At 27.0% G+C, this 24,964-nt stretch overlaps 2 protein-coding genes across 9 annotated transcripts in view; one reads left to right on the top strand and one right to left on the bottom strand.

Moving 5' to 3' along the window:
* LOC107446098 (uncharacterized) overlaps nt 1-4,775 on the top strand; it is a 32,325-nt gene extending 27,550 nt beyond the window's left edge. Inside the window, exons 17-18 of the mRNA XM_043051622.2 lie at nt 4,362-4,428; nt 4,506-4,775. Of these exons, the coding sequence (XP_042907556.1) occupies nt 4,362-4,428; nt 4,506-4,621 (183 nt within the window). The 3' untranslated portion in view covers nt 4,622-4,775. The remainder of the gene's footprint in view (nt 1-4,361; nt 4,429-4,505) is intronic.
* A 1,361-nt stretch (nt 4,776-6,136) lies between these two features.
* LOC107446082 (sodium- and chloride-dependent glycine transporter 1) overlaps nt 6,137-24,964 on the bottom strand; it is a 141,210-nt gene continuing 122,382 nt past the window's right edge. For all 8 annotated transcript variants that reach the window (XM_043051571.2, XM_043051595.2, XM_043051592.2 and 5 more), the window contains 14 exons: nt 24,285-24,486; nt 22,768-22,899; nt 22,026-22,169; nt 19,833-19,983; nt 17,499-17,631; nt 16,377-16,511; nt 15,995-16,098; nt 15,760-15,884; nt 14,817-14,929; nt 14,598-14,729; nt 13,505-13,604; nt 12,457-12,563; nt 10,736-10,903; nt 6,137-10,568 (listed from right to left, as the gene is read on the bottom strand). In XM_043051571.2, the coding sequence (XP_042907505.1) occupies nt 10,311-10,568; nt 10,736-10,903; nt 12,457-12,563; nt 13,505-13,604; nt 14,598-14,729; nt 14,817-14,929; nt 15,760-15,884; nt 15,995-16,098; nt 16,377-16,511; nt 17,499-17,631; nt 19,833-19,983; nt 22,026-22,169; nt 22,768-22,899; nt 24,285-24,486 (2,004 nt within the window). In that variant the 3' untranslated portion in view covers nt 6,137-10,310. The remainder of the gene's footprint in view (nt 10,569-10,735; nt 10,904-12,456; nt 12,564-13,504; nt 13,605-14,597; nt 14,730-14,816; nt 14,930-15,759; nt 15,885-15,994; nt 16,099-16,376; nt 16,512-17,498; nt 17,632-19,832; nt 19,984-22,025; nt 22,170-22,767; nt 22,900-24,284; nt 24,487-24,964) is intronic.

Genomic DNA, 24,964 nt, shown 5'->3' on the forward strand with positions numbered 1-24,964 from the left:
TACAGGCTCTGTATAAACAGGTTTTGAGGTTCTTTCGCTTTTCCCTTAATTATGATTTGTTAGATTTCGATTTCTTTTCTTGTAACCTCATTTGTATGTATATTTTTTATCTTCCTTTTTAACCAGAATTATAAAAATTTAACTTACCTTAACGCACCTGGAAAGTCATGAATTTAGGTCACTGAATCATGGATTTAGGTCACTGAAAAATCTAATTTTTAAAATGGAATTTAAAATATCCCTGCATTTCATGGTGTTCCGAGCATCTGAATTTGTAATAAAATCCCCACTCACAGTCATATTTTATTAAAATATAAAATGTTTTTATCATGTTCTTTAACAGTTATGGTGTTCCTTCAAAAAATGAAANTTTCAAAAAATGAAAAAAAAAACATCATTTCTAGAGCGAATTATCTTTTAAACTTCTGTGATTTCAAAATTTTTGTTATTATTTTTTTGTTTTATCAGTTTAAAATTCTAGCTGAGGCAAGCCAGTCATTTTGGGTAATTTTTTTAATTCCATAATGAGAACAGAAATATCAGAAGTATTTCTTTCCTTTCGGATGAACAAGAAAAGTATCTTTAGAATATAATTCTGCAGAAAAAAATTATTTACTTTCGTATTTTTTCAACTATTTTATTGCTTCAACTCTTTCTTTCCTCTGTTTTTTAAATTTAAAATCTNNGGAAATAATGTGTTAATTACGTAAAGTTTGAAAGCTAATAACCAGAAAAAGTCTTAACTTATTTTTACAAAGAGAAAGATGCAAAGTTATCATAATATCTTTGCTTGTGATCTCCGAGATCTGTGGACACAGTGACGTCATGAGAGAGGGAAATCGTAGCTTCAAAATCTAAGAGCGGAGTGAACTAGCCCTTCTATTCTCTTTAGCCCTGACTATATACAGCATTTTAAAATAATTAAAATTTTATATCTGTAATGAATTTCCACCTGTAGATTCAAAATGCATCGTCGGTTTTAGATTTGAGTATTATGTTGAGTATTTAATTTATAATATCTATTTAGTAATATTTTTTATGTGCATTTTAATCAAGTGTTTCATATTAAGGTACAGACATATATTTCATAACTTTTACTTTTTTTCTTCTTTCTATAATTTCGAAATTTTATCCCAAAGAATTAAATATTTTTTTTATAATTGATGTTAGATTCTTTTTTAGTAATTATTTATTTTACATGGTTTGCATAGTTAAAATAGTTTTAAAATTGAGGTTTAATATATTATTGCATTGTTCTTAATAAAAAGTTCGTATTTTTTTTTCAAATTTATTTATTTTTCTAAATTATTAAATCTATTCATCATTGTATTTAAATAGACCATGAGAGATATAACAATATGCATGTCTTTTCCTACTTTAGGTGTAATTTAACATTTGAAATATTTATATATTTTTTCTTAGTTAAAACCTGAGGTTCACGTATGTGTACCTAAAATTATTATCCTTTTGGCAATATAATTCATATTTTGTTCATTTTATTGTGACTTATGGCAGAAAAATAAAAACTCGGAACAGTAAAAAAAATAAAAAATTTTTTTTTGCTATATTCCTTTACACTTTAGAAGTGAAGAGGGTAATACATAAAACATGGCCTTTTTAGCAAAAATATGCATATCATGTTTCTGTTAAAGTTAATGCAATGTTAAAAGAGACGGCTTAAAAAAGAGTTAAAATCGAATTTCGTTTTTGTTGGCTCCAATTACTTTAATATTATTAAGACTTTGGAGGCTTTAATGCCAAATACTGTAAAAACAAAAGAAATGTATGAAGTAAAAAAAAAAAAAGAATGCATGTAATACATGTGTAAAGAATGCATGTAAAGAAAAACGATAATCTTTGATTTTCTAATCATTTACTTACATCAAAGTAGTCATTACGTATGTAAAATTTCGTTTCATTTTGACGACTCCTTCTTGGTGCGCTAATTTTTTTTGTCCATGAGCGTATTTAATATTGCTAACATTTAAATATAATTATTAACATTTAAATCTTTATTCTTTTCCCCCTACCCCACGTTTAGTTATACAGATTTTTTTGCTTGTGTATTTCTTATTTCCAATTTGCATATTTTTTTAAATTTTTAGATGGACTCGTGATCAAGCTATTAACTACATGGCGGATCGCATTGCTTTATCTTTGAATAACATAGGAAAGGAAGTCGACAGATACATAACATGGCCTGGACAAGTAAATATTTTCAAATTTTTTTTTTAAAAATAATTTAGAAGAGGATTTAAAATTAAGAGTCACAAAGTAATTTATAAAACAGAAATAACAGAATAAAATAGGTTTCGCATTAAATGAGTAGTCCGACATAACGAACAAAAACTGCGTAGTGGGGGTTTAAGAACGATGTCACAACATTTGGGTTACTGAGTAGTGGATAGATATCACTACGTTCAGGCTACTGAAGGATCGGATTTCCCGTTTATGGTAACCCGTGCGGAGGCCTTCTCTCTTCTATGAGGTGTCTCGATACGGTATTTTCGTATTATATCTCATTTCGCATATTCCAAGAGTATATGTGCGAAATAGTACGCATACGTACTATTTCGCACATATACTCTTGGAATATGCGAAAGCTCTCTTTCTCACCCTGAAGGGGTCAATAAATATTTTTATAAATCTTGTTAAATATTTAGCAAAAAAAAAATATATATATATATATGGTTATACATTTAAGGGGTCGGTAATTTATATTTAAGCTGTGAAAACGCTAACGGAATTTGACCAATCACAATTGTGGAAGATAAATATCAGAGATACCAAAACTTATTTGATTGCCGGTGAGGAGTCGGAAAAAAAATGGTTAACGCTTTCAAATTTATACAGGTTCTGTATAAACAGGTTTTGAGGTTCCTTCGCTTTTCCCTTAATTATGACTTGTTAGATTTCGATTTCGTTTTTTTTTTTCTTTTAACCTCATTTGTATGTACATTTTTTATCTTCCTTTTTAACAAGAATTATAAAAATTTAACTTACAGGGTATCCGCGCACCTGGAAAGTCATAACTTTCGGTATTAAACAAAATTTGTCATGAAATGTCACGATTTTAATTATTATTATTTTTTTTAAGAAAATCATGGATTTAGGTCACTGAAAAATCTAATTTTTAAAATACCCCTGTATTTCATGGTGTTCCGAACATCTGAATTTGTAATAAAATCCCCACTCACAGTCATATTTTATTAAAATATAAAATGTTTTTATCATGTTCTTTAAAAGTTATGGTGTTCTTTCAAAAAATGAAAGAAAATACATCATTTCCAGAGCGAATTATCTTTAAAACTTCTGTGATTTCAGAATTTTTGTTATTATTTTTTTGTTTTATCAGTTTAAAATTCTAGCTGAAGCAAGCCAGTCATGGGGGAATTTTTTTAATTCCGTAATGAGAACAGAAATATCAGAAGTATTTCTTTCCTTTCGGATGAACAAGAAAAGTACCTTTAGAATATAATTCTGCAGAAAAAAATTATTTACTTTCGAATTTTTTTCAACTATTTTATAGCTTCAACTCTTTCTTTACTGTTTTTTAAAATTTAAAATATGAGGATGCAGAGTATAACAGTTTTGGTTATACCTATCATTTCAATTTATGTTATTATAATGCTTTTTTAAATTTCTTGTTGTGTTTTTGTCGGAGAAATTAGTAACTTAGTTAAGTAATGAAAAAGTCTAGGAATTAGTCATGAATTTGAGAATCTAAAATGTAGCTGATACCCTGAACTACCTCAGCGGAACAGCTACCTCAGCGGAACAGCGGTTTCTTCCATTAATTACCTTAATCCGAGGTCGGGACGGTTTTGCAAGCTAATTAAACATTTTGGGGTCAATAATTTCAGAAAAGGTTGTCAATTATATGCTAATTAATAGTATATGTATGTATTTTAATAATCAAGCGTAACTGGCATTTTTTTGGAATATTAATATGTAAGAAATTGCTGAAAAATATAAGTAAAACTCAAAAGAAGCTTCCCTTCTTTTTAAATTATTTTTCAATTCGTGTTTGCATAAAAGAATTACGTATAATAGACTTAAAAAAATATATGCAAAGAATTATATAGTTTAGAAATGAAATTTCAATTACATGATTGAAATATTCAAAGCGAATAAATAGTCGGTTATAAGCCTTAATTGAAAAATACCACCCTTTTATTTTTCTTTGTTGCGTGACTTGTAAAGTTGCGTTTAAATAAAAATCTTTTGATCAGAATGAATTATATATTTTTTTAAAAAAAATGATTTATAAATTATATATCATGTCGCTCTGTTAGATAGGAAAGGAAAAGTAAAACTTCGTTTAATTGAAATTTGACTAACTGGACATTGATGCATTTTAGGCTTGTGCTTATAAATATGGCGAAATAAAAATAAAAGAATTGAGGAAAAAAGCTGAAGATGCCCTAGGTAATATATACGATTTTTCTTTTAAAATGGCAAACATTTTTAACATTTAATTATAATGTGTTCGTTTAATTTTTTAGGAAATAAATTCGATGTCCGGGAATTTCACGATGTTATTCTACGAAATAAGGCGCCATTTGCAATATTAGAAAAAGAAATAAACAGATACATATTGGCCACGAAAAATAGTGTGTAGTTTTAAGACAAGATATTGACGTTTGAAGCTTATAAAGATGGGAGTTTCAGGAAATTTACATTTCTGTCAGTATTTAATTGGATAACGTGATTATATTTTGTTATATTATATTGATGTTATTGCAGTATTTCAGATATTAAAAGATTAAAAAATATGTATGACTCATTTTAAATATACATTACAGAAAGAAAAAAAAATTGAATGTTTGCACACTGATGAATTACATAAGAGCAATTTGAAAATATTTTTATATCCTGAAAAGCTTTAAGAAAAAAAAGATTCTCTTTAGTAATATTCAATAAAAAAAAGCACCTTTTAAGCACTCAAAAAATATTTTTGATCACTTTCCAAAAAAAAAAAAATAATAATAATAATAATTAGGATCTGTGCAGTAATAAATTTTTTTTCTCTATCGTTTAAAGTTCTTAATTTATAAACATACGATCAATAAAATTCAAAAACATTTTAAAAAACCTTATATGATCTTGATAAAATAACTAGTTTCTGCTAAATATTGCAGAGAAAATTGTGAAAATCATGCCCTTTTTGTAATTTAGAATGGCAAAGAAAAAATCTTTTTTTAAACGATAGAAAATTAAGCATTTTTTACAAACCCTGAATTAAAAAAGCACCTTCAAGGGCTCTTAAAAAAAGTAAATAAAAAATATGTACCCTTAAGCACTTTATAAAAAACGTAATGCACCCTGTTTATTTAGGATTTCCTTCCAAATTTTGAAATTGAATTTCAGTAACTTTTTCCAATTTATATAGTTTTTTTTTACATGGTTACAACCCCAATTGAAATCTTGCACTTGATCGAAATAAATTGCACTTCAATGAAGTACACTATTTAATACAAAGACCTCTTAATAATTTGAACTGATGAAAGTATGGGTTATGCGGCATACGAATGAAATAATGAGATCAAAAAATTCCAAGGGAATATTTTTTTTATAATTACATTGAACATTTTTATCATACATTCCACTTCAATACACATTTCTATTAAGAAAAGAGAGCAGATACAATGAAACACACCTTTGCTGCACTGAACATAGTCAACATTTTCAACAGTATAATTTTTAACATTAAAAATATTTTATGAAAATGAATGTGTTTTTTTTTATAAATGTGTATGATATCACTATGATAATAGCATGCACCAAAGATAACACATGCTCGAACCTCGGATACAGTGTTTTTTTCAGGTGAACCCTTTAGTTAACAACATTTTCATTCCAAAACTGTAGTGCAGTTTTGAAACAACAGGAAGATACAAAACTATTGTTGTTAGTAAAGCAATGTTTGGTTAAATTAAAAATGAACATGAAATTCCTTAAACTGATCATGACAGTTATTCTAAAAACATTCATACAGACAAAAAATTATCCATCGCTTTATAATCAGTAATTTATAAATTAATTTCATTTAAAAGGAAAATAACTGCATACTGAATGAAAAAAAAAAAAATTTAAAATTAGGCAGATGACGATTCAACGTAATATAAACATCAAGTTTTATAACTAATTTTTTTTTTATTTCTGTCGTATAAGATGCGTTTAAAAATCGAAACATTCACACAATTTTAACATGGCACAATCATAAAATATGTATTCAATACAATTTAAGCTTAATGCATGTTTTGGAAGCACAATGTGGGTAAGGAAATATGACTAGCAACAATATGAAAGAAAACAACACATGATCAAATCAATAAACTATAGTTTAACAATTGTGCAGACAAGGTAAAATTAAGAGAGAGTCAATTGTTAAACCGATTCTAACAGACTCATATCCTCTTAATTCGGTTTTAATTGATGTTAATTTCTCTTTTTCCATTAAAATCATCAACAATGCCTCATTATGATTAATTTACACTATATTATTAATAATAAATTTTTTGAAAATTGAGATCTGACATTAATGACAAAGCAAGTATTGGTGAAAATATTTGGAAACAATCAATTAGCAAAAATATTTAGACAAAAAGCAGTTATTTGAAAATACAGATAAAAACTAATCAATATTATCCAGTACAGACTTATCAATTATCTGATGGTAACTTATTAATTATCCACAACTTGCAGGAAATATTATTTATAAAGAGATGGCAGCTTTTTAAGCACATGTTTCTTTTTCAGGATCAAAGTTTTAAAAACTAGTATCAAATAATTATAATTTAATAAGATTTGTTTAATTTTTAATTGCATTATTTTAACTTTTCATCTTTATAATTACGTACACAAAATGAATATAGACATAGTATAAATTCAATTTTAAGTTATATATCTTCATTTTTAATAAATTTCATCTTGAAATAAGATTTTTAGTCAGATATGAAGATTTCATCTCAAGTAAATAATTTACTATTATCTCAAGTAAATAAAAAGTCATAAATGAAAATTATGTAAGTTGTAATTAAATTTAATTCAAGTATGTAAAAAGGCAATGTATTTTACAAATTTTACAAGAAAAATTGATATTTCTTAATTCTCATAAAAATATATTCTAATTTTTTCTACACTCCATGATTACAAACGCTTGCTTTTTTGGTTAATAAATTATTTTAATCTCACTGAAGTGCTCATAGATAATCAAAATGTGGATACCTTTAGAATTGAAAATTGCAGCATTCCTTAACAAAAATAAGCTGCCTACAATATTTTAATTATGAACAAAGCTCTTTTATATGAATTTTAGATTAATATAAATTTTCGCAACACACTTTCAAGCACATATTTTAATAAATGAATGAGCATAAAAATGTTTTTAATTTCAGTTCTAAAATCCTTTTTACAACAATATATATAAGGTTTTAAAAAATGCTTCTATTTTTCTTAAATATTTGAGCTAACTACATTGAGCTAGAATGTATTTGTTTACAAATTTATTAGATATGAAAACATTCGAACTGTCAGTTGAATCAAAGTAAATAAGAACTACAATTTAACCCAAAACTACTAAAAGTTTGGTTAATAATTGTTTTTTAATAACCAAAAATTTACTTCGATAGATATTTCAAATAATGAAAAATTCCTAATTGGGAAATGGAGTTTAAAATTAGTGTTTACATCTTAGCAGTAGTAAAAAATGTGCTGCCTGTAAATTTCTAGTAAAATTTGAATTCAAATTTAGATTAACACTTTTAGGTAAACGAAGCACAAATTCTGCTCATAATAGTTACATAACAAATAAATACATTTCAGTATTTATTTTCAATGAAATGGCTTAAGATTGCTTATAAAAAAAGAAAAAAAAAAAAAAAGAAAAAAAAGAAAGAAAGCACCTCAGAGATTTTATGCTTAATAATGTTGGCTTCTATATCTTTATGGGTCAACATTGTGCACTTATAAAAAATGCAGCAAAATAATGAATTCCCATAACTAGAAATTAAAGAATCAATAATTATTTGACAACAAAATAGTTCTTGGATCGTAATTTTGTTAAATACTGAATTTAGAAATACTTCAGTGAAGACTATTAAAAAATCTATTGATATACATAATTATTACTTAACATTAAATTATAATCAGCAACATGAAAAATCACATGATTGATATAATCAGCATAATTTGAATGTATACAAAACAAAAATTATCAACAGTTTGATCATAATTTTACAGAGTAATAAATTTCAAATCTTTTGATAAAGGTATAAATTTTTCAACCTATGCACCAATCTCTTTTGGAAAAAAAAGCTGTAATTCGGCACTTGATGATATGACAACAACGCACATATAGGTCAACAAAACAAGACACTGAGTAATATGAAACGGTATATATATTCAAGATATTATACACATATGCCACACATATACATAACATGCTATATACAAACTTCTATACAAGATAATGGTATGAACAAAAAGAAAAAAAATGATTTGAAGAAGTAGTATGCAAGATGAAAGTTTATGCACATATGAGCATACTTATTTTTCCCCCAAAACTGAATATGTGATATAAAATGATAAAAACAACCATGATGAAATTTAAACCTCTTTAAAGAACAAAAAATTTTCAAGTATGTTTCAACATTTATAAATATTTAAAATGAAAGTTTCATAAAGAGTAATTAAATATGTCAAATATTCCATTTATAAAGCAAAAAATAACCAATTTAATTACATAATTAACATTGCAATATATGTTTAATTGTTAATTTATCACCGGATGATTATCTTCAGGTAGAAGAACTAAAAGTATAACACTTGTTACACATGCATTCAATTACTATAATTTATCAAAATATATATTTTTTGTTGTTGTTTCTATGTTTGAACAGCAAACCAAAATTACATATATAGTTTAATTAATAAAATAAGTTTAAGTGAACCAAAAATCTATTTAAATTAACCAATTTGTAGATAAAAAAAAAAAGCAATTGATGTATTTTTAATTAATATTTTCATTACAATTGTTTCAAAAAGAACATTAGAAGAACTTAAAACTTTTTGCAACAATTCAAAAATAAATTAAGGAAATACATTTATGAAATTAAAGCACCAACTATGAAAAACATTAGTAGAAACTTTTAATAACTTAAAATAAAAGTCAATCCAGTTTTACAACACTCGGTAGTAAAAAGGAATCCTTCATAAAACTATAACAAACACGATAAAATGTTAGAACATTAAGGAATAATTAAAAAATAACTATATATTAATGTATGTTTGAAGTTTTTAAATCAAATACAGGTACTGTAAACAAGCACAGAATGAGATAAATTAGAAAGTCAGATTTAAATATTTATGCTTTAACTGAATAGTTATGTTAAAATTCTCTTGTTGCTGAAATTTACTTGAAAAGTTAGATTTTTTTTAAAAAGTATAATTGTACCTTCAATTTTTGAAATTAATCTTCAATAATTACATCACAAAAGTGTGACAATTTATAAAATAACTAAGTAATTTACTAAATACGTTATATACTACGACTATTCCAGCTGATGAGGTCTTAAACTCATTTTGGACATATAATAAAAATCTCTTTAAATTATATGTTAAAAATCTGAGCACTATATGGAAAATTTAAAGTATTAGAAAACTTCTTATTTTATAAATAAAACCCAAAGAATAACAATAGATCGATAACAACCCATTTTTAAAATGCATAAAAATTTATTTATAATAAATAAGAAAAACAATAACAAGGCTGGTGCTTTGTAAAATACAAAAACTCCAAATACTATACTGTTAAAATAGTCTTTTAACACATAAATAGAGTTAAAGATTGCTTTCATTACAATTTTATTTCCCTTTCTTTTATGTTGTTGGTTAAACTCCAATTTTTAAGAAATAAATTAGTATTTTTATCATGAAAAATAATTTTTACTTTTAAAACTCTTCACAGCTCAGTCTAATTTAATTAAAATATTTAAAGGACCAGCCTCGTCAGAGTAAAACATATTAAGTAAATTTCATCATTACCAAACATTTAAGGAGAAAAAAAGATGAAAACGCAGCTGCAAGTTTGATTTAGAATACATTTGGTTTTTCATTAAAAAAAGGGCACTTTAAACGCTGCAAAATTGCAGGAATATTCTTGAATTTTCGCCGGCAGTTCCAGGGCTCTTACATCAGAAGTCTGTTCTACAGAGAAGCACCCTACTCAGGAACTTGATGTGGCACGCGTACACGAGGCACAAGAATGTATTCTAACGTAGTTTTTTGTGTGTCAGTTTCGTACACGATCACACGCCTGTCTCTGTGACGTGTGATGGGATGTTGAGGCGTAGACCTTCGAACTCAGAGTTACTGTCATCACCAATGCTGAGTTTACTGCCAAGGTTATCACCACCAAAGTCGTTGTCACCGTAACCATCCGGATCATAATTTGGAAGAGCAAGGGGCACTTGAGAGTCGGTATGTTTTGGACTGTGTGTTTCCATGCGGTGCATCTGGAGTTTGGGTCCCCAATCTTCTGTGGGTTCCAGTAAGACACGAATGCGCTAAGAATATGACCGTATATTAGAAAACAGAACACAAATTATTATGATTTTTTAATTAATATCTAATTTATAATTATACAAGATATCACAAAATACTTTGTGTGCAATATAGAGCAATACTGCCAACAATGCTTAATTATATTTGACACTTTTTATTAAGATAATACCTGTAAAATGGGGCCTTTAGCTTGGCATATTTTCAGCACAACAACGAAAGGTATGGCAGCAACTGATATTAGGGAAAATATCCATCCAACAGCAGTAGCCCAATTAGGATAAACATATTCACCATACTCAGTAGGCTTTAGGTTCATACAGGAAAATATGAGAATACACTACAAGTAATAAATAATTCAAATTAGGTGAGATGAACATTATTATTGATAAACTGCCAAGATATCTAGTAAAACAACATTTTTGACACATAAGGAGTCCAATTAATGAATTTTTATAAATCCTAATTTCATTTTTGCTATGATTCTTTAAGCATTAAAATAAGCTGCAATGAGATTTAGCAAAAGTCATTTTAAAGTTTAATCTCAATACTTAAACCCAACAAAATAAAAAATTATGCATTATTAAAAATAATAATAATCCATACACTTTTGAAATTTCTTAAAACATATTATAAAAAACACTGCAATTGAACAGATTACAATATGAAACAAGATCAATAGAAAAAGGAAAGAATATTGTAATATTCGTTCCTTTTTCTATTGATCTTGTTTTATTTTTATTATTTTTAAATTTGTCTTAAGAACATTGACACATATATAACAATACATTAACATACTTTAAACATTACTTAATATTTATACAAACATTTACAATATATTTTTAATTATTGCATTTAGAGCAATAAAATTTTATAAGTCCTTCTGATTTTTTCAAAAAAAATGTATTCAACTTAATAGTATCAATTAATCTTTATTTATTTAAATTTTTCACACCATTATTGATAGAAATCAGATAGGTTGTCATCAAGATTTTTTCCCAGGTGCCCACCATCGAAAGACATCATTTACTAAAATTTTTAAGTGATTACTAAGATAGAATTATTTTAACCTTTATACTATGCATTTTCATACCTTTACAGCACATACAGATTAAATGCTTAGCAATAATCTTTTTTTTAAAAATTTAGCATAAGATGTGGAAAAAATTTACTATATAACTACATTGAATTAGGAAAATAAAGAATAACAATTTTAATTGTTTATGGTTCTACAAATTTAATTATTACATGAAGGAACTTTAGACTTCATTGCATAAAACTACATAATTCTTTGAGATAAAATTAAATTTCAATAAAAACATTTAAAATCACCAATGGTAAAAATTTTATTAAAAACATTAGGTTAATAAAATTTCAACTATTTATGATTCTAAACGATTGTATTGAAATTTAAGTTTATTACATTAATTCATTTTAAAAAATTTTATCGATAATTTTTTTAAAAAACATCTATAATAAATTCAAATTTTGAATATGGAGCAAAACATGACTCACAAGCATGCCATTAGCGATTGTATAAATAAGGGCCAGCTAGATAGTTTTGCCTTGTAAAATGTTGCACTTTAAATCAAACTACCAAATTTTTTTCTTAAATTTGAGAGCTAACGTATTAAATTTCCCATAATCCATGAGTCTCAATTGCTATAAAAGCTCAAAGATAGCATAGGACACTTTTTGAAGACTGAGGCACTGTTGACTAAGACTTTCTACGGATGAACCCCATAGAGAGTTTGACTCTAGAGATTCAGTAGACAAATGACATTTTAGTGTAAAAAGAACATGAAATGTTAAAAGTATTGAAACATTTCTGGTATTCTTATTCTTATGACTTAATGGTATGTGAGCAAAATTTTTATATAAAGAATGAATTACCCCAATTAGAGCGGGAACAACAAATTTCCACACAATTCTCCAATAGTGGTAAGGATATGGATAGAATCCCATCATTACTTTCATGTCATTGAGAAACCGCTCAGCCCCTAAAAGAAACAGATTTAAATACAAAATATTTTAAAAAACTTAAACAATAAACAGAATTTTATAAAATGTGCATAAAATAAGAAAATGTGATGTAAGATAACTATTTAGTCTTGACAGGACTAGTTATAAGTAAAAAATTAAAAACAATGTGTGTGTAAAAAAAAACATATATATATATATATATACAGTGAAACCTCTGTTAAGCAGACNTTTAAAAACTTAAACAATAAACAGAATTTTATAAAATGTGCATAAAATAAGAAAATGTGATGTAAGATAACTATTTAGTCTTGACAGGACTAGTTATAAGTAAAAAATTAAAAACAGTGTGCAAAAAAAAAAACACACATATATATATATATATACAGTCGGACCCCGATTTAACGAATTCATCGGGACAGGAAATTTTATTCATTAAATCGGGGTAATTCGTAAAATCGGGGTTGAAAATTTTTTTTTTGTACATATGTATTATTAAAAATTACTAGTTATAAACGACTATCTAAGATAAGAAAGGAATCTCCTGTTTGACTCATAGTCCAAGTGACAAACCCCCGGAAAATGACCTTGCAAGTGTAATGTCTTACTGACTCTGCCCACCTACCCACGACGAATTTTGTTTTTCACTGTTGCGAGTTTTTCTTTTGTTTGAGACGAATATGCACTTTTCCTATTTTATTCCTCCCAGGAAAGATTTTTTTCCCTTTAGAATCTGCCAAATACAAAAAAATGCAATATTTTTCTGATCAAAATTAATGAAAAATATTTTTTCCGGATGCTGAAATAATTCGTTAATTCGGGGTTAATAATTCGTTTTTGACTCTGTTTTTGCTGGGGTTGAAAAAAAATTTGTTAAATCGCGAAATTCGTTAAATCGGGGTCCGACTGTGTGTATATATATATATATAACACTCAAAGAAAAATATGCATGCTTACTTACCATACACCCAACCAATCACAATGACTTCAACAAATCCAATTATAAGGGCAGAAAAACTAGCACAGTAGTTATCCATCAATTGTAAAACATACATTCCTCCCTACAAAAATGTATCATAAAAAAAATAATTAAAATGCAGTATAATAAATTTTTAAGCAAAGATTAACTGCTAGGTTTTTCTAAATATAGAAAATTTTGGATAATATTTAAAGCTCACAAAAATATTGTGTGTTTTTCAAATACTTTATTATTGCTCCGCCACAATGGTTTAAGCTATTATTGTGAAGAATCAAGTTCTGAGCTAAGTGGCAGTTTGAAGCTCACTTTAGTTTCAGATCAATGTGGATCAGCTTTACTGAGAAGTAAAGGTGGCCGGTGCATAGAGCTGGTAAAATTGCTACCATCATGTTATTAGTCACAAAATTATAGAGTCTTAACTTCCTTGACCCCTTAACCAACAACTGACTACTTTAATTATTATTGTTAAACGCTTATTATTATGTTTAGAAGCAACTTTGTCTTGCCAGCATTTGGCTGTAAGATTTTAACAGAAATTTTTTTTTGTAAGATTTAAAAGAAACAACAATATGACAACAAAAATTACAGCAATCAATTAAACCAACAAAATATCAAAAGGCAAAAATCTATCAATTAAGGAAACAATATTATATAAACTTGACTTGCACATGGTTTCTAATACGTATACTTACCTGTGCACAGAGGTACACCAATAAAATGACTATAACTTTTATCATCAAAATGCATACATACAATTTCATGATGGCTTTGAGAGATTAAAACCTAATCCTGCTTCGGAATATTAATTTCGAAAAATTATGTTAAAACTTTAGTAATTCAAAGAAATTAGGAACAATGGTAATGATGAACAAATTTAACATAAACTAAATTGTAATATTTAACATGAAAAGTAATTTTTGACAGGAAATATTATAAAGTACATAAACCCTAATGTACATATGAATAAATTTCCTACATGCTCAATTTTATTTTCAATTTAATATGTTGTTCTTGTGGTCTAAAATAAACATAAAACAAGACATATAAAATCTAATTTCAATAATAATTTTATTACCTTTGTACAAATGACAAGACCACATAGATAGCTTACTAAGCACACACCGGCTACAACGTAAGACTTAGCTCTTCTTAGACGTTCAGGAAACGTATCCACAATTGAGGTAGAAACGGTTTCAATTAGGGTGAACTATTTAATGGAGTAAAATAGAGGTAAATTAAGGCAACTGTTTATTTCAAACTTTATTGAGTTTTCACAAGACAATTTTGTTATTACCTGAGTACCCAATCCAAGTGTAAGTAACATGAAGAAAAAGAGGAAAGCCCAAAGTGGTGAAACTGGTAACCGTGCAACAGCTTCAGGATATGCAATAAAAGCCAAACCAGCACCTGAAATATTTTAAAGATAGAGACTTAAGAAAAGTCAAATAATTCAAACCTTAAACAAATAATGATAGATAGAATACTTCGACTTCCCCAAAAAGTTGAATAAATTTTAACCCATTGGCACCAACATCGCAACTTTTCATTAATTTTTTACATTAAAAATAAATGCTGTTAAATCAAAAATTGCTGCCTTTTTATTTTAAAAAGTTTTATAAAACCATAAAATTTACAAATCAAATGAAAAATTTCTTTTACGAAGCTTAAAATTACGGAAAAAATATAAAGAAAAGAAAATTAGAATTGTTACAATTGACTGAGAGTTGACTTAAGAGAACAATGTACAGTCAACAATGAACAAACCATTTACGGCAAATTCTCTTTCCCCTCAATAGGAGATTTAAAGTTTAAAGTATAGAAACAAAATTATTTCAGATAAACCAAGAGTTAACTATGAGACTTCAAAAGCTGATTTTTTCCCTTCAAAATATCAAAATGCAAGCAAATTATTTCAGGATTAATAAATCCCCCACTGCATAATCCTGATTAATCCTACCACGATTTTTGCCTAATTTATCTGAACTCAATTTTTACTAGACCTAAAATTATTAAAGGAAATGAAAGAGAATTTGCCATGAAATTTTTTCTTTCCTGATATACCATCCACTTTAAGTATTTGTTTAACCCTCTTGCTTGCAGTACATAGTGAAGCCTATCATTCTGGTTCATTAGTTCTTCCAGTTGTAAGCAAGAGGCCAATACAAACAAACTATTGTGACACCTTATTGACATAGAAATACAAATTAATTGTACAAATAAAATAAAACTAAAAATACCTTGCGCTGCAACTTCTTTAACAGGAACACCCATTTCATGAGCCATAAATCCTACAATGCTGAATATCACAAAACCAGCAAAAAAGCTTGTGGCACTGTTTCCAAAAGTAATAAACAAGGCATCCCTACAAAATACATTTTAACAAAATTTCAGAATTTTTTTTTGTTTTTAACCACACATACATTTTGAATAGTTCTGCAAAAACCTAAATTTAGAAGGAAAAAAATGTCTCACTTGAAGCAATTGTTATGGAAACGATTATAGCTTGCAAGAGTGATGAGACCACCCCAGCAAGGTGATAAGGAGAAAAAGATTTGCATTGCAGCATCTCCCCATACCTAAAAGTTAAAATAACCAAAGATAAGGTAATGCATGGAGTTTTTTCAAAAATGCAAAGTTGTCAATATATACGGTAGATTTCAGTCAAAAATAAAAGGACATTTGACGGAAACACAATTTAAAAAATAAAATAAAAAATTTCACTTGTCATTTTTTACTAAATATAAGCACAAAATATATATTTTTGCTAAAATGACAAATAATTGGGTAAAGAAATTTTATAAATATGGTTAATTGAAAAAAGACATTATGACTGACGAAAGACAGCAAGACTCACCTTTGCGTCTAATAATCTTTCCCATTCTGGTGTAAGATAAAACATTATGCCATCATAAGAGCCTTCCAAGGTAGTCCCACGGATCAACAGAATAATAAGTACTAGATAAGGGAAAAGTGCAGTGAAATACACAACCTGAAATGAAATTAAAATATCAGAATGAAATATGATCAGGCTGCAAATAAATTTAGCAATAAAATGCACATTACAAACATAAACATAGTGTATAGACAAGCATTAAACTACAGAAGAAACAAAAAATAACTAGGGGAATAAATATTCTCAGTTAGAACAGTGCAGTACAGTGTTTTAAAATTGAATCAAAATAAATCAACTAATCTTTCACGATAAAATTATTATTCTTCATTCTGAATTAGAAATAAGATGTCTATCCCTAAACAGTTCTAACATTTCTGTTTGATTTCCTAAACATTTCTGTTTGAATCCCTAAACATTTCTGCTCGAATTTCACCACAATACAGTTATAAAAATTAATAGTTATAATTACTATGATTGAGGATAATCATTATTATATTAATGTTTATTACTATCGAATGTCTTTGGCTTGAAAACATCTAAAAAGACAGTTATTTTTTCATAAGTTAATGGTCACATATCAGTCCTATTCCCTCTGTATTTTAGAAAGCACACACAAAAAAAAAAGCTTAGACTTTGAAAGATTAAAACTGATCGATTCAATTCTCCTAAATAAGGAATTTCAACTGAAAAAAATAAATAAATAATAAATAAAAATAAGAAAGGGAATTTATTTGTTGTACTTTTCTCTCAGAGTATCATACAGAAACCCCTGTACCAAAATGGTCCCCAATTTGTGACGATATTTATATCCTAACAAACATTTCTTTTCAGCAATTGCAGAAGAATTCTATTGCTCATGCCTGCAGAGGACTAAATTGTATTTTTTCAGCATTACATTATTTCATATGTGGGAATTCAATAAAAACTAAAGTCAACAAGGGTCCAACTCATTGGGCACTAGCTAAAAAATAAAAACCTTATTTTCATTAAGGTTTGGCGCTATTTTAATTGACATTACTTAAATACTCATTATGCGCTTAGGCATTAGTTTTGAGAATTAGAAAATTGAAAGCTATCTTTTACCTTTCCCATACTTTTTACACCTCTCAGTAAACAAATTAAAACGATTGACCAACAGGCAAATAAACATAAAGCCAACTGCCATCTCATTCCTCCCAGATCATGTAAGCCATCTGTGATTCCCAGAACAAAGTTGCTGCAAGTAGAGGAAAACAAAGAATTAAAATCTGCAAAAGTTAAGCCTGTATAAATGAAATTCAAAGTTAAATAAATTTATTTCTTCTTCAACAGTTCTGGTGATCAAAGATTTGATGAACGCAATCTATAAAATGAAAACATACAGAATCAATTATGTATTACAGATAGAAAAGTAAATATGCTCGCCTTAGAAGTACTTCCATTATTTTTTCAATTCATAAGAATTTCTTTTAATTAATGGCTTTAATTTTAGCTTTTAAAACGTTAAAGCTTATACATTTTTAAGAATCAGAATAATAAATTATGTAAATAAAGTATTACATTAGAAGTCACTTATTTATGAGGGGGGAAACAAAAACTTAATCTAAATCTGATAAATTACAATTCAGGAAGATAAGAAGGGGAAAATCAAAACCAGTTTGATTACCAGAAGAATTTTGAAGGTGCTTTCGAAACATTTTTCATATTTTCTCAACTTGAACAAGCAATAAACAGGTTTTCATGCTTAAAATAAATTGTTAATAACTTCTAAATTTGCTCTTAGTTTAAATATTAATGTGTAATCTCTATGCAAACAGCTTTCTGATGATGATAGTAAAAATTTATATTGAAGGGAATAATTTAGAAATATCCTGCATATGGAAATAGAGTTAAATTAGTTTATAAGAAGAGAGTTTCTCTCAAAATATTTCAAATTTTTTAATAGGATAGCGAGGGAGGTATAAAAATATAGGAGGCTACCAGAGTTTTGGTAAAACAAGAGCAATGAATAATAAGCATACCACTACATGAAGACTATTTATGTTAAACAGTTTAATTTAGTTGGTATAATCTAATAGTCATAAAATATTAAATTTAATTTTATTATTTCTTATCAAATCAACACGTTTTGACTCTTGAAAGTAAAAGGCAAATTATTGTGCACTGTCTATTATCTCAAAATTTAGATAAAAAAAAGTATTTCTAATTATAATTTAGAGCAATTTCAGGTTGATAGAATTAACTACATTATGTGCTTTATTTTTAATATGCAAAATTTAAAAACATTGAAATTAAACATGTATATATTTATTGTTACTATAAAATAAACTTTACTCAAACAAACAGTAATAGGAAAAAGAGAACATAACTTTTTACATTCTTATTACTTATTATTATTACGGACTACCACGATAAAAAAGAATACATTAACTGTAAATTTCAAAAGCAATGAAGATAAGTTTTTAAAAAATATTTGGTTTTTCCTCAAATATTTCCACAAAAATACTTTCTGAAACCAGAAAAAGTGTTTTAGCACTAACAAAAATATAATGCAAGTTTACACATTTTTGTATTTATGGGAAAAAATTTTCTTAATATTTCATTTTTGTAACTATTGCTTATGACTGAGTAAAATGTTGTATCAAAATGATTTTCAAAATTTTTGACAACATCGTAAATTTTGCTTATTTAAGATCTCAGAAACTATTCATCAAATTTTATATTCATTCTATAATATCATACATAAAATTTTTATTGCATTATAAAATTCTTTGACACATCTATTTTTGAAAATGTAAAATATCGTGAGTAAAATATTTTTTTAAAGATACTAAATTTAAGACATTTATATTTTAGAACTTCCTGAGCAATGGGTAAAGTCAATTTTGACAACAAATTTAAAAATCTTTATGTAAAATATTGTTGTTAAAAAACTTTCATCAGAAATTTTTTAAATAAAGTGAAATATATTTTATTTTGATTAACAAATTCCCCAAACTAAAATTCAAAAGAGGTGAAACTATGATATAAATTATTGTATTTTGATTCAAGTTAACACATAAAAATTAATCTACAATGTATCTAAATGATACAAAATAAATCATCATTTCGAAACTGTGTCAACTAACATTTTATTGAGTTGAAAAATCTTTTAATGCTTGTATTTATTTATAGTGACATATGTTAAAAATACATACAGAAAAAAGAAAGAAAAAAGTGCAAAATATAACTTAGAAAAATATTTTATACTTCATCAATATTCTTAATAAAAAATATCGGCATTTCTTTTTGGGATCTATGTAATACAAGTTTAGTATAAAAATAATGATCAAATATTACAAAATCAAATAGTAAAATGATTGTAAGGCACCCCATAATTATACTTACGAACACACGAGGGGTTGGGCCTTTAAAAATAGCAGAGGAAATCATTCTTACTGAAAATATTCATCGCTGGCCATCTTTGAATTGTGTTTAGTGAATTCAGCCCAGTCTTCAGGGGATACATTGACCTGTTGCACACACGTGCCATTTGACAGTACAGTTCCGTTATGAGAGGTGCAGTTCTTTGTATCAAACTTTCTACAAGCTGTGATTGAAACATAAAAATTCATGAATATATATATTGCAGGAATAAATGAATTGATATTTAAATATGGAATGATTCAAAGATTTTTAAGCAATTGCTTAAAAAACTGCAACCACTGCTCAGATTTTATACTTTTTGTATCCTTGTTAAAAATTTAAGTTTTACATATATTCAAGCTAAGACCACAAATTTATTAAGTGAGGACAAAAACAATGCTATTAATATATATAAATTACTATTAATGAATAAGGATTCAAACCATCAGAACAAGTTTGAATGATGGGTAAATTTTGAAGATCTAATTTTTTTCTCATCAACTGATACGAGTTCAATCAAACAGGTTTTGATACCATTTTTTTCCTATCTTGAAAATTAGTTTGCAAATCCCCCAAATATTTCTCTTTACGAATATTCAAAATGATATTGATTACGAATATTCAAAATTATACTGATTACGAATATTCAAAATGATATTGATTGCGAATATTCAAAATGATATTGATTATGAATATTCAAAAAAATATATATTAAGAGCAGTGGTTCCAGAATACTTACATATTTTATTAAGAGCAGCATATTAATTATAAATTAGGCTAGAAATTAAGATAAATTAATTAATAAGTAGCATGCATTAATTTGTAGAGATGTATCTATGCCAAATGAGAATACATATGTTTTATTGATATTTTTTAAAACATTAAGCTGTATGATGTAAAATTCCTCATCATGTGTGATAACCTAACACTACTTTATAAAAATATATGGTGGAAGTGGAACAAAAGGAGGGTAATAAATTAAATACAAAGATTCATTTTACATAAAATTTTGAAGTTTAAAAGTTTATTAAGAGTGTTACAAATTAGTTAAATGAAAGTAGTAATAAAAACTAAAACCTAATTTTTGACACTAATGATTAACACAGCATTGAAAATAAATTTTTATTCTTTCAAAGAAAAAAATCACATTTAATTTCTAAATGTAATACAACATGATAATGAATTCTTGTCGAACTTAATACAATCATAGCATACAGATCATTCAAAAATGAAATAAATGCAGAAAATGCTATAAAATTTTTTTTTTAAACTTCTAATATAACTTAAAAAAATTTCTAAGAAGGAATAGTTTACTACAACTTGGAATCCTAAACAAACATTGATTTAAAAAACAACTACAACTATAAAAAATTTTGAAACTTATTTACAGAACTTACAGTATAATTGAGTCAAATTGTACAGAATGTATAGTAATAGAAAGTAAAATAGACATACAGTTTTTAAGGCACCAAGCAGTCAGTGCAAAGCACTGAGGTTTGATACCCTGTGATGACTTGAGGCTTACGCAGCTTCAAATAGTTTGTATGGAAGACAAGAGGTCGAGATGCAATGCTTGACTACGATCGGCCAAAACCTGCTGTAACATGATTATGGAGCCTTAAACTCTTATGACCCCCCTAGCTCATAACAAACTGTTTGAATGCTTTATTTATTTATTTTTTAAAATATATGCATACTATACATTAAACTTCTGAAAAACAATTTTCCATAAATAAGTATCTAGAAAAATAGAAAATAGTTTTAAAAACTTGTCTCAAAATTATGTTATTGAATTACAAATTTTGAATTAGAAATAAAAACTGATTGTATGGAACCAATGTATAAATTGTAAGATTAGCTAAATGACAATTATAGAGAATATGCATAAGTGATATTTTGAAAAAAAAAAACATTTTTTCTTCTTCTTTAAGGTATACGAACATGTTAAGATTGGCAGTAATTATAGAACATTAATTTATATGAATGGCTAAGATTTAAATGCAAAAAACATGTTTAATCCATATCTTAATGTTTCTATACATTTTATTAAAGCTTATTTTTTAAAGTTTAGTAAATTCAGAACATGATTTAACATTGTGATCGTCCAGTTAAATTAAAAAAAGTGAATAATTTTTATTGAAATTTTTTTAAATCTTTTTTTATTGATGAATTACTAAATGCCATAAGTGATAATAAATGTGTATGCATATTAACTAAAGTTCGAACCTTCAGTATTCCACCAATTGTCACAAGAACTCCAAGGTAAGTGAGTTGTAAAAGAAGAAAGCAAATAGAACAGAGCCCAGGCTAATATCATATTGTAGTATATTCCTACTAAACCTGACATTATGAACATGGCATATCCAAGACCTAGAAAGAAAGAAATATAACATTAAATATTAAACCAACAAAAATGTGTCTGCACAAAAAAACTCTAGATTGGCATTTGGTTCTTATTTAGCATTTGGATTATTTGACTGAATTCAAACATTAAATTAGTCCAATAGCAGTCGAATAATTTCCTCTATCACAATTTGTTTTTTAAATGAGCAATGAGGAGATAAATTATAATGTCTTTTTTTATCTATCATTTTAATCTTAAAGTTTAAGACACATAAATTACACAATGTAAATCTAACATTTGCTAATGGTTGTTTTCAAATAAGCAATTTAACTAGTTTTTGGCATCTATTTTCGATCGTCAAGTACATTAGAATTGTCAACAAAAAGTTCACGTTTTTTAAAACTAATATCAGAAATATGGTATAATTAATGGATAATAATTTCCTACCTTATAAAAATACCCAAAATACAACTATAATAAAGCATATTTGGTCAAAAATACATAGATTTTACAAATACAATAGAAATATATATTTTTTTTATCTCACATACATAAATTAAATTTTAGTAATACATTGTGCAAATTAAATGATTTGAAAAGAAGAAAGGGGAAAAAAAAGCATACCTTGAAATAATGGACATATTTTCCATATCGTAACAGGTCCTTCACTTGCATACTGCCCGAATGACAGCTCCATTAAGAACAAAGGCAGTCCAACAAAAAGCATCATTATTACGTAAGGTATCAAAAAAGCACCTAAAATAGACAAGCATGATCAGTAATTTAAAAAAGCTTAATTAATTGACGATTATTAAATGACCCTTATACGTTTCATTCTTGTTTATTTATTTTTTTATTTATACTTCTCAAGTCAGTTGGCTCAAACACCTAATTTGATAAAAGTTTATAAAAATGTGTTGAATGAAAGTAAAAACTGTGTTGAACAGTAGCAAAATTAGACAGTGCTATAAGCTGTGGTTAACGTATAAACAGGGAGAAGAACAGAAACTCCTGAGAGAAGAAAAAAAAGGAGAAAAGATCACAAAGATAGAACAGGGTGAGTAGCCAAATCTTTCAACGAAAAATAAGTACCCTTCAAGTACTGTTTAAGCACTCAAAAAATATTTTAAAGCACTATATACATTAAAAAACGCAAAATAATTTTCAAAGACTTCTCATAATGCATAGCGTTTTTAAAAAGTGCTTAAAGATGCTAATTTTTGATTTTTAAAAGCCCTTAAAGGTGCTTTTTACATGATCATGATAAATTATGTAAAACATGTAAAATGATTGGCGCTTTCATACGCTATGGACCGATGATACGCCGAAATGGATTGTGGTTGAATGAATTGCAAAAACGTTAAATAGAACAATGTGAAAAGTACGCTTTTGCGTAATACATGGCGAAAATCGACATGGTAAAGAATAATAACATCATTTCCGAAAAGGGAAAATTAAGCACTTTTTAAAAACACCCAATGAGAAAAGTACCTTTAAGGGTTTTCAAAAAACGAAAATAAGCACCTTTAAGCACTTTTTAAAAACAATACGCACCATGAGAAGTATAGGGGTTGTGGAATCAGTATTTATTTATATAAGTAACCATCCAGAAGTAAATAAACAAGCATGAAAATAAAATTCAAATTATAAAAACGACGAATATCGTGTATTTCGCGTTTAAAAAAAAATACGAACACATTTTTATTAATTTTTACAAAGAATTAAAACGAAACGAAAAAGCAAAAAATTTAGCTAAAAATATTAAATAAAAATATTTAAAAATAAATAAATAATAAAAATAAATAAATAAAATACAAAAATAAGTCAGTTTTCAAAATGCCATTTTTTTAAGTGAAAAGAACCTATTAAATGAATGGTGTTATTACCATTATTACTTATTATATTGTAGCTGAGGAAAATATGCGCTATTTATATTATGCTTATATGTTTTGATTGTAATAAGCGTAGCCTTGTTGGCACATCATTTTTGAACTCATCACCCGAAGATAGTTTAGTGAAAAATTTAATAATCCATTACCTAAATATATATACAAAAAACTTACCCCAAAAGACTACCATTTGGTATTAAAAAAAATCAAGGAAAAAACCCATTTAAAGCAGGCATGAAGTGAACAACGTACCTCCACCGTTTCTGTAGCAAAGGTATGGAAATCTCCATATATTGCCGAGACCAACGGCATAACTGAGACAGGACAACAAAAACTCTACTCCACTAGACCAGTTACCCCTCTCTCGATTTTCATCCACATCAGTGAAAGGAACACCAAAGTTTCCGTCTGGTAAATCTATGTTGGGTGGTGGCATCGCCACCGACCGATTATCCTAAAAAAACAAACAAGAGATAAATATTTTTAATTTAAAATCCTAATCTTAAAATCACAACATTTCTGATTAGGAAAAAAAAAAGGGTTAATAGTGAGAGATAACACAGAAATTAAAACAGTTTGAACTATTTGGGCAAATAAGACACAGAAACGAAAGCTGTTTGGATGTTGCACTACGTAGGCACATCTGTATAAAAACTTCCCAGCCAAACATAGTTTCTTCATTTAATAACATGGAGAAAACCAGTCATCTGTGCGGGAAAGCAAGCAATTATTCTCGAGTTTCGGGTACAAATAACATTTTGCTCAAATGGCAAAGCAAAAAATTATTCTCGAGTTTCAGGTACAAATATTTTGTTCAGACAAACCACCTAATTTTAATTCGTGTGTTTTACTTCATTTTCAAAAAAAAAAAATTTAATATTTCCTTTTATGAAATACTATTTTTTTTTTATGATGAAGTGGTCACAAAAAGT

The sequence above is a fragment of the Parasteatoda tepidariorum genome, chromosome 1 (genome assembly GCF_043381705.1).
Source record: "Parasteatoda tepidariorum isolate YZ-2023 chromosome 1, CAS_Ptep_4.0, whole genome shotgun sequence".
Taxonomy (NCBI): Eukaryota; Metazoa; Arthropoda; class Arachnida; order Araneae; family Theridiidae; genus Parasteatoda; species Parasteatoda tepidariorum.